The sequence below is a fragment of the Photinus pyralis genome, unplaced genomic scaffold, assembly GCF_008802855.1.
Source record: "Photinus pyralis isolate 1611_PpyrPB1 unplaced genomic scaffold, Ppyr1.3 Ppyr1.4_LG7, whole genome shotgun sequence".
In the NCBI taxonomy this organism is placed as follows: domain Eukaryota; kingdom Metazoa; phylum Arthropoda; class Insecta; order Coleoptera; family Lampyridae; genus Photinus; species Photinus pyralis.
The window spans coordinates 43,474,329-43,484,284 of record NW_022170738.1 but is presented as its reverse complement, the minus strand read 5'-3'; the positions used below and the strand labels follow the sequence as shown (position 1 = coordinate 43,484,284).

The 9,956-nt window shown below is 40.8% G+C and overlaps 2 protein-coding genes across 4 annotated transcripts; one reads left to right on the top strand and one right to left on the bottom strand.

Moving 5' to 3' along the window:
- The first annotated feature begins 1,530 nt into the window (after positions 1 to 1,530).
- On the top strand, positions 1,531 to 2,885 carry LOC116177167 (carboxypeptidase B-like). Of its 3 annotated transcripts, none has more exons than XM_031496059.1 (6): positions 1,531 to 1,666; positions 1,704 to 2,007; positions 2,054 to 2,150; positions 2,201 to 2,403; positions 2,452 to 2,539; positions 2,588 to 2,885. In XM_031496059.1, exons 2-6 carry the CDS (start codon positions 1,777 to 1,779, stop codon positions 2,842 to 2,844), a joined length of 876 nt encoding a protein of 291 aa, XP_031351919.1. In that variant the 5' UTR covers positions 1,531 to 1,666; positions 1,704 to 1,776; the 3' UTR covers positions 2,845 to 2,885. The 3 variants fall into 3 exon arrangements, with proteins under 3 accessions (XP_031351919.1, XP_031351916.1, XP_031351918.1); XM_031496056.1 differs by having other exon boundaries at positions 1,550 to 1,666; positions 1,711 to 2,007; XM_031496058.1 differs by having other exon boundaries at positions 1,550 to 1,666; positions 1,711 to 2,007; positions 2,452 to 2,543; positions 2,588 to 2,858.
- A 1,319-nt stretch (positions 2,886 to 4,204) lies between these two features.
- Positions 4,205 to 9,328, bottom strand: LOC116177328 (glutathione S-transferase-like). Its single transcript, XM_031496276.1, has 4 exons — positions 8,491 to 9,328; positions 8,277 to 8,444; positions 4,614 to 4,756; positions 4,205 to 4,558 (listed from the first exon to the last, which is right to left on the bottom strand). The coding sequence occupies exons 1-4, from the start codon at positions 8,624 to 8,626 to the stop codon at positions 4,391 to 4,393; spliced, it is 615 nt and encodes a 204-aa protein (XP_031352136.1). The 5' UTR covers positions 8,627 to 9,328; the 3' UTR covers positions 4,205 to 4,390.
- Positions 9,329 to 9,956: the final 628 nt, after the last annotated feature.

Below are 9,956 nucleotides of genomic sequence, written 5' to 3'. Positions count from 1 at the left end.
TTAATACATTTTTGCTCTAAAATAATTTGGGGAGCCAATAATCGCATGCCATGAATTTTACATTGAAATCCCTATGATGCGATACGCAAGTCACCGCCCTGTATATTGTTAAAATTATTACTTAAATTTTGATTCCAGGTTTTATATCTTATCCTGCGTTAAGTAAAAGTCAAATAAATACATCTACTATGAAACATTAGAAATATAGCATATTACAGGGTCCTTTTTGGTAGGTCCAAAGTTGCAGAACTTCATATTAAAAAATCTCACTTTTTTTAATGGAACACCCTGTATATTTTTCTGCCATCATTTAGCTCCTACAAAAACCTTCAACTTTTGAACCAGGAAAACCAAGATATTTCGAAAACTATCAGAGATAGGTGTAGGACATTATAATCAAAAGTTGAAAGTTTTTGGAGGAGGTAAAAGATGACCGAAAAATATACAGTGTGTTCCATTTAAAAAAGTGAGACTTTTTAATATGAAATTTTGTAACTATGGATCTACAAAAAAACACCCTGTACCTAACCTATTTTTTTAATGTTTCATAGTAGATGTATTTATATGACTTTTACTTAACCCAGGATAAAAGATATAAAACCTGGAATCAAAATTTAAGTAATAATTTTGGCAATATACTGACCTTGCAAATGCCCAATTTTTACTACAAATCGAATTATCTTTAAAAATACTAGTTTTTCGGATACTAACCATATAATAAAAAAGACGTACAATTACACGTAGAATTCAAAAATGCATTCAAATACAGGGGCTTCTATTTAAAAAAATGTACTTTGGCGCCCTACTTTGTGGGCGCATCCTGTATAATTCCAAATATTTTTAAAATGTGAACAATATCCAACTGTATCATAATACAAAAGAACTCTATCGAAAAATCTTATTTTCAAGGCATTAAGTTATTCCGCGCAATCGTTGACTCACCCTGTACATACGATCTAAAGCAATATACAGAATGTCCCGTATGCACGGAACCTAGAACATTCTTACAAAACGTAAAGAACTTGTAGAATTTAAATAATCCATAAATACTTCATTATCTACAAAATCTGCAGAACCCACTGAAAAACCAATGTAATTCACGAAATCTACAAAATTTACAGACTGACAGAACGCACAAGATTCTCAGAACCTACAGGGTCCACAGAATCTTCCTTTTTCCAAAATCTTTACAATCTATGATTATACAGCATTTGCAGATGCAACACAGGGTCTGCGAAAAATACAGAGTGTACACAATTAATAAGAGCTAACGAATCTACTAACTTCACATAGTCTGCAGTACCCAGAATCCTCAGAATCTACTGACTCTAGTGACAGCAACATCTATAGAATCTACAAAATCACCTTTAGGGCGTTAATGTAATCTCCATTGACTTGTATGGATGGTTAACTCGAAGTTTGAAATAGTGAAAGCCCACTGTACTTACCTAGACACTTCGTTGCAGACCTTCCGGTTTTAGAAACTGAAACTGTGAGAGATTGTAAAGAGAATTCAGATCTGGCATGGAAGCTTACGTGACGTTTACAGGGACTAGGCAAGTGACAGATCTGTCAAAATTTTTAGTAAACGATGAATCCAAAATACAAAAAACTACACAAAAAAATGCAAAAATGCTTCCAAACTAGTTTCCCACGTTATAATCAGGTAAGAAAGGCACCAAGAGATAAGCTGAAGAGACCAGTTTTTAGATTCTACGCTACACGGACCTTTTGCCAATATTGTACCCTTGCAACGTGCGAGTTGAAAAGATAGGGATGTCGCTGCAAGGGCGACCGATTCGTATGCTGGTCTTGCAGGCGGACGCCACGCGTCCGAAGCAAGGGGCGATGATCGAGGCGGGAATACACGCGCGTGAGTGGTTGGCACACAGCACCATCCTGTACATAATCGACAAACTCCTGGCGACGAAGACCATGTTAAACTACATGGACTTCTACATCATCCCCTGCGTTAACCCGGACGGTTACGAGTATACCCACACAAGCGTGAGATGCCCTCGTACCTTTACGAAAACTAACAGCTCGCTTCTAGTGCCGACTTTGGCGGAAGAACCTTAACCACAACAACTCGAAGGATGTCAAGAAGTGGGGGGTCGACCTCAATCGCAATTTTCCCGTGGCGTTCGGACGTACTTAAGTCGTTAAAAGCTCGCCAGTTTTAGTTAAATATGTATTGCAGACGAGGGTAGCAGCCGGCACAGGGACAGTGCCCGTTACCACGGCGCCAGCGCCCTAAGCGAGCCCGAAACGCAAAGCCTAGCGAATGCGCTCGGTAAATACTCCTGCCGCGTCCGACTCTACATATCGCTCCACTGCTTTGGCCACCTAATCATGTACCCGTGGTCGCACACCACCGACTCGCTTTGGGACGAGCGGGACTTGGTAAGCCACCCCTTTTTCTTTACTCCGCCATAACGGCAAACCTTGAAGCTTAACTGCGCCGTGGCAGCCCAGAAGGCGATGAAGTGCAACACGCCAAAAAGCAAGTTTACCGTGGGCCAGCTTTCGAAGGCAATGTGTAAGTGTCGTCCTCGGCGCAATTCAACCCTATAACGCGCAGCTTTAGACATCGCGTCCGGGACGACGACGGACTACGTGAGACGGGTTCACAAGGTGAAGTTCGCGTACACCATCGAGCTTCACAAGCGCGGACGAAGCGGTTTCGAGCCTCAACGTTCCGACATACTAAAGGTGGGCAAGGAAACCTTTGCCGGCATTGAGGCGATGGTCAAGTACGTCCACAAGTTTTATACGTTTCACGCCTGCAAACGGAAGAGGAGCGCCAGCTGCAACGATCTGGCTAAGAGATGCAGGTATTTTTAATGTAACAGTGTAAGCGGCACCAATAAAAGTCTTGTCTTATATTGCCTCCATTATGTGGCTTCCTGGTCATGCGTTGAAGAACTTCTGATGATGTCCTAGGATGTAGATAGAGTTAATGGCGGATTTTTTTAAAGTGGTATCCCCTGTAGGCCTAATCCACAGAACACTATAAAGTATTTACAATTATGAAGTCCACCGTGCATGAACATTAAATGTCCCAAATGTAACCGAAATTTTCGCTGAAAGCAGTGCTTCCAAATGCACATAAACCAGGGGTTGTGTACTAGACTGAGATGCAGCACATGTCTGACCTCAGTTTGCAGTGAAAAGTATTGCGTATTGGTAAGAAATTCCCCAGACAAGAAAAAGTTGGACAAAACGCAACTTCTTAATGTAAGATACCATAGGTATAATACCTCCAGGCGGTTACAGGAAAACAAATCAGAAGAGCCATATAGCCATCAAATGGCTTGTGTGGTTGCAGTCGGAAGAGGTGCCAGACATCCAACACGCCGGAAATGGAAGAGAAGTGCGATTAAGATTCTGGTTGATACTAGCACCATGGATGCTGTTACCATGGGTGCGAAAGATGTTTCCCGGACCAGACCACTTCGTTGAAGGGCACCAAGGGCGATAGAATGTTTGCTGGTCAAAAGAAAACCGAAGCCACTTCATACCGCATCAGGTCTAGTAGCTACAATTTGCTGGAGATATGAGTTTCGGGCATTTCTCCGCGACAGCCCTTTTTTGGACAGCTATAACATTGGCAAAAATGAGCCCTTGGATTTTTCGGAGGTCGGACCAACGCCTTACCGTGCCGAAGAGAGTGAACAAATTTGATTCTTTGCGGTTGTTCTCTTTACCCATATGCTAATAAGCATGGTAAATACCCTGTCGGACATCCTTAAGTGATTGCAACACCCGAAGATTTGCGAACCATCAACTTGGACAATATTGAAGGCATAGTTAAATACACGGTACTATCTCTGCAATCATCCCGTGCGTCCTATTCACTGTCATGGAAAATTATTGTTTAGTCTATGTCGCGTGTATTGCGAAGCTATGGAGCAGGAAAACGTACGCATAACCTCCAAGAGCGGCAGTTCAAAGGGACGTATGTCGCAGATGACCAACTAGGGTACGTCGTATAACTGCATGAGCTATGTGGGCCTACAAAACTACCCAATGCAACCGCCATACCAAAAGCGGTGGATTATTCACAGGGTACGTAGACACTTTCCTGTGGGGTAAATAGGAAGCGAGTGGGTGGCCGACATGGTGAATGGACGAGAAAACTTAGGGAAGCGTAGTGTACCTACCTACCACTCACTCGCTAAAACAAACCCTTTACATGTAACAACTTTATTAAACTTATCGATAAATGGAACATATATACACTGTTACGGTAACATCCTTTAACAATCATCTACCACCATTACGAAGCGTATCTCTAGTAATCCCAAAAAAATAATGTGTCTCATTTATTCCTAATATTGCGTGTCCGTGGTCCAGAGTACCTACTACATTAAACAAATTAAAATTTTGATTAGAATTCAGTTGTCGGTCGTCTGGCGAACCACGCCGCTATGCTCGGTATGCTGTAGACCTTCTCCTTGAGTCCCTTGAGCGCCGGGTACTGGTCCAGCGACGCCTTGCCGAAGATCAGTTCAAAATTTTCGAGGGACACGGCGAACACGAAATCGCACCAGGTAATCTGGAAGGAAAGTTGTCGTCGTAAACGCGGGGAGCTCAAGACGACGCTCACTTACAGCAGAACCGACCGAGTAGCCGTTGTTGTCGGCCACGACCTTTTCGAATTTTGCTAAATAGAACGGAATTGTTTCCTTCATTAGTTTCACTTTGCGTTCCTCTTTTTTGATTGGGTCCTGCTCCGTTCTGTATTTCCAAAGGACTAAAACAAACAAATCGTTCGCATAAGTCACGTATTACAATAAGATATTTGTCTCATCCCTGAAGACCTTGAAGCTCAATGCAAGGTACGGTCACTTGCCTTCACCGATAACTACCCTAGAATTTAAGAGTAAGAGGTAATTATGTTATTCGCGAAGAAAGATCACACAAAGGGAAGAGTAACAGTTTATCTCATGTTTTTCTCCAGTCGTAGATAGGAAGCGTATGCTAGTTAGCTTCAAGATAAGCACATGTTATCGCCGAAATAAGCAGATGTTAATTCTTTCAAAGACGCGGTATTTTGTTAATGAAGCGAGAAAACTACATTGTTTTAAATATAAGAGGAAGACGTTAATAGTAACTTCTTTGATGATGGACGTTTGAAACGAAGCCGTTTGTTTTGGTGCATTATCGTATTTTAGCTTATTTAAAAAGACAGTCTGCCTTGCTTAATTGTGAAGTTGCGTAAAAGAAGCTAGAGAGTTTTTAAAGAACTTTCATTACGTCATGATAAAAGTGAAAGCAAAGTCGAGTTAAGCGGATGCATGGTGTCACGAGAAAGAAATGTAGTCGGGTAGAGATGGTAAAAGGAACCCAACATAGAAAGTAAAAAAAAAGAATGGAAGAAAGAGGGAGAATTGTTATTGGAATTATAAGAAAAGAGAAGATGGAGCATATTAAACGGAAACATGGAGGGAGATAGGAACAAATAATACCATGGAAATAATAAGAGGAGGGTGCGATAAAAGAAGACAAAAAAAGAAGAAAAAATGAAACAGAACAGGATTTTTTGGAAAGGTAGAAACAGAGAAAAAGCGAACAACGTAATAAGTGGGAGAGAGATAGAAATAGACGAATTGAAACAGCACTTTATTAAGTTACTGCAAGGAACGCAGGAGAAAGAGGAGGTGATAGAGGAAGAGAGAAGGAAGGTGAAAGCGAAAGGGGACGAGATATCGAAAGAAGAAAGGGAAAGTGACAGGGAGCTATGAGCTCGTATCAACGAGAGGCTATGGAAATTAATAAAGGAGGAAGACTACCGGAAGAATGGAAAGAAGGGGTAATAAATATAGCCGATTTACAAAGGAGGTGACAAAGACAGTGTGGAAAATTATAAGGCGTACAGAACAGAAGAAGAGGATGTTAGAGTAAACACACGTGGGATTCAGAAGAAGGAGAGGACCGATCGATTGTATATATGTACTACACAAACTGATTGACAAAGAACAAAAAAAAGGGTGCAAAAGTGATACCGTGGATTTGAAGGCAGCATTTGGCCGAAGAGAAAGCTGGGTATAAGAATAAAACAAGGTCAAAGAAGCCTAGGCGGTCAAGTGGCACTTGGAGGTGAAGAAATCCTGGGAAAAGGTAGGTAGCCAGTGTCTCTTCCACACAGCTGTGAAGGATCAAACTGAAGAGAGGCTGATAGTATACGGCAGTGAGGAAAGGACCAGGGTAACCTAATCACCAAGGGGGGAAGGCTTAGTTATGAGTTTTCCTCTCTGAAGGTGAGGGTTAGTACCCCTGCCGGACTTGAGGTAGGGAGTACGTCAGTACAACCACCACAACAACACCAGCAGCTGTTACAGGGGCAACTGAGAGTCACCCACTTGTCACACCTCTAATTCACTAATTTCACCCGTATCATGGACACGGTGCAGTGAATTTCATTCGTTAAAAGTGGAGAGAAATGTGCCGGATGATCAAGTCCCTTTATCGTCGTGTAAAATACAAAAACTTTATTTTATAGCAGAAGTCATATCATTGTAAAGCTTCTGACAATTTTGAATTTAATTTAGACGTCAAAAATAGCAAGCTTACGCTCTGCCGTCGCAGTCGTTTCCATCGAAACATCATTGTCGTATGTTGTGAACGTCATTTTATATCGTGCTCCGCGTTCCATTTGAAATAAGAATGACATATCGCATTAAAATACACAATGATCTGTTCCACTTTATCTGCCCTTGCGGTTAAAGTCGTCACTTTATCTGCCCTCACGGTCAATATGCTATAAAATAAAAAATTGAATTCCCGCAAAATGAATGAAAGGAAATTATTTTCTACCAGACCAGACCACAATGGTTCATAAAGAATTTGGTGGGGATTCAAAATAAACCTTGGATTCCCAACGTCGGCGATTGGTTGAACCTCTCCGTGTAACTGGTGGAGAAGGTGTATATAGTATCGTGGTCTCTTTAATTCCTGTTCTTCGCTCCAAGAACCCTATGCAAAGAAAAACGGTACTCACCCCTAGAGAAGTTAATGTGTTCTAGGGCAGTCTCGCCCCAAAAATGTATGACTTGGTGTAGAGGTACCCCATATAGCACGAATTGTCCACTGTACGTACATTTTTGTTCCATTTTACGTACGTAGGTCCGTGGGACAAATATGTACGTCTGATGTACGTACAGTTGTGTGCGATCACAAACTATAACTGTATAACGTACAAGGTACGTACATGGTACACGGACAATTTCAGACAACTGATAATTTTGCATGTGATCATGACATGCGCACGTGCTTTGCTCTTTCCGGTCCCAACACCGGCTTTCCTTAGCTTAGTTTTTTAATTTCTGTAGCTGGACGGTACGCGTGAGTCATTTCTCATTAAATAAAAGTGGTGACAGTATAACATTTTGTGCCCTAGTCCATTTATTGTGAAATAAAACATCAATTTGAAGGCAAATAGAATCAATCACCTTGTATAACGCAAGTACGTACTTTGCAAATACATAGTACGTACAGCGCTGGATTTACGGACGTACATTTCACGTTCACTTACGGTTTATGTACGTACATGGTACGTTATTTTTTCATCACTTTGTACATACTAGGTTCGTACTTTTGCGTACGTACTATGTACGGGAGCAAGAGTAAGTACATTATACATACATAACAGTACGTCTAAAGTACGTACGGTAGAGCATATACCTAGCATGTACAAAGTAGTGCAAAAACAACGTACCATGTTCGTACATGAACCGTAAGTGTACGTGAAGTGTACGTCCATAAATCCAGCGCTGTACGTACTTGTGCTTCTTGGGAGTGAATGATTATTGTGTATTGTAATGATGACATTCATTTTATACCTTAAAATTGCTATTAAGCAAATGGCAATGGTCGTGATCTGCGTAATGGAATTGCGTTCCGAGATTCGTACCCTAATTATATTTAAATGATTTTAAGCAAATTAAATAAATTAAAGATTTGTAATTGAATTGTAAAAGAGTTGTAATTTGGAGGAGAAAATCTGCGGATGTGCATTTGTAGGAATTACAAATCGCGGAAAAGTTTAGCAAAGATGAGGGTGAAATTGAGTTAGCATGTAATGCACGAAAAGGGAATCGGAACGATACCAAGAAAGCTTTATATCACCGTGGAAAGAAGTCGAAATTAGGTTCAGGAAGTGGCTGGCGAAAAGCGCAAAAGTTTCCGTCGATTTGAATTGCAAATAATCCCAGCCTTATGTATTTCGCCAGAATCTTGCAGGCATCGTTCAATTAATGGAATTAAGTTCTTACCTTGTTTGAGATCTCCGAGCGTGTCGACAAGGACATCGCACTGTAAAGCTTCCCATTCGTCTTTGCCCGCAAGACCGTGCTGTTTGGCTAGATATCTACCGATCGCGTTACTTTGCGACACGACCTTTCCATCGATTTCCAGAATGGGCAACATCCCGAAAGGCGTCTCTAAAAAGCAAAATTTACACCAGAGAGAAACTCACGAAATACAAACTTTTCTTGTATTCCGGCCACCTCTCCTTCGGGACCCTGTAATCTTCGTACTCGATCCCCGAATATGCAAATATCAAACGTATGTGCTCGGCACGACCTCGCGCATTAAAATATATCAGTTTATAGTGTGGAGACATAATATATTCCTATCTGAAAACGCTGAAATTCAGTTTTGTTTACGCAAAACACGCTACATCGCCCCAACAATATTTCTGAGCTTTATGAGGGTAAATGGCTGAGGTTAACCTCAGAAAGGTCCGCCGGAAGCGAAACGCTGATCCGATAATCTCCCTTTTTCCCGTCCTTAATGGATTCATTACGCCATTAGTCTAAAAGAGACTGGAAAGCACCTCGACTTACGTGCCCGAAAAATCGAAATTGAGTTATTAATTGCCGGGAACGAAATTGAATTTGAATAATTGATGAGCTTTCTCGCGTTTAAATTGTATTTAAGATTCTTTTACTTTGGGGGTGGGGGGGTCGATATTATCGCGTAAACGAGTACATTAGTGGAATTAATCGGCGTGGGCGTGCTTTTACGTAAAAGAGAAAGGAAAGTTTTGTTGTAGAGTTTTTCGGGTTTGTTAATCTCTGGCAACCCCCTTTTGGGTAGGGAATAGGTTGTAGGATTTGGTAAATCAACCCGCACATATCGCCTAAATGTCCCGGATTAATGGACTGAGATTTGCTTTCTATTAAGCACATGCATGCCACTATAACAAAATTAAGGTTTCTTCATCGCCATTTAACGATTAACATTTGAGATATCACAAGTTGTGTTGAGATCAATTCCTTTTGGCATCCCAACGCTGCCTTCTACAGTATTTATCCGATTTTGATGGAATTTGGTTTCTGCTCCGCTGAAATGGAGAAAATTAAGGATGTATAGTGTGTTTCACAAGTTAGCCGTGTGTCGGAAAGTTGACAACTTTGAATGTATGCCCGCAGTATCACAGTAATAGAGAATTTTAATGATATTTCAGAATGTTTCATTTCTTTTTATTAACCTCACCAATAATATTGGCATATGACAATTATTAAGGGAGATATTTGACTTCTTAGAAGAAACGAAATTTTTGAGTTCTATTAAATAACGGTGCAATACCTAAACTTTATGTTGGCGGCACCAAAAGAATCTACAAATATATCAACTCGCTTCAATAAAAAAAATATACTATTCTTATGCCCTTGTGGCGGTAACGAAATAACGAAGTAACCAGAGTGATGAGGTAACCAAGGAGAGGAAAAAAAATAATAAACAACAGTAATTTTGTAACGTTTGGGGTACGTGGCGCTAATAAGAACCCCAGGTATGATCATGAAACTGATAGAAGTGGATAGAGGACACCTTAATAACACGTTTAGAAAATTTGCGGAAGAGGGCCTAAAGTTTCCACAATCTTAATAATTAAAAGTTCACCTCATTCTTAAGAATGACAAAATATACGTAAAATAACACCAGATTTC

Coding starts and splice junctions, on each gene's coding strand:
- LOC116177167 (XM_031496056.1), top strand. CDS start 1,592: ATGAATCCAAAATACAAAAAACTACACAAAAAAATGCAAAAATGCTTC. Junction 2,008..2,053: donor ACGAGTATACCCACACAAGC/GTGAGATGCCCT, acceptor GCTCGCTTCTAG/TGCCGACTTTGGCGGAAGAA. Junction 2,540..2,587: donor CCAGCTTTCGAAGGCAATGT/GTAAGTGTCGTC, acceptor GCGCAGCTTTAG/ACATCGCGTCCGGGACGACG.
- LOC116177328 (XM_031496276.1), bottom strand. CDS start 8,626: ATGTCTCCACACTATAAACTGATATATTTTAATGCGCGAGGTCGTGCC. Junction 4,757..8,276: donor GCTCGGAGATCTCAAACAAG/GTAAGAACTTAA, acceptor TGTTTGTTTTAG/TCCTTTGGAAATACAGAACG. Junction 4,559..4,613: donor GCTACTCGGTCGGTTCTGCT/GTAAGTGAGCGT, acceptor CTTTCCTTCCAG/ATTACCTGGTGCGATTTCGT.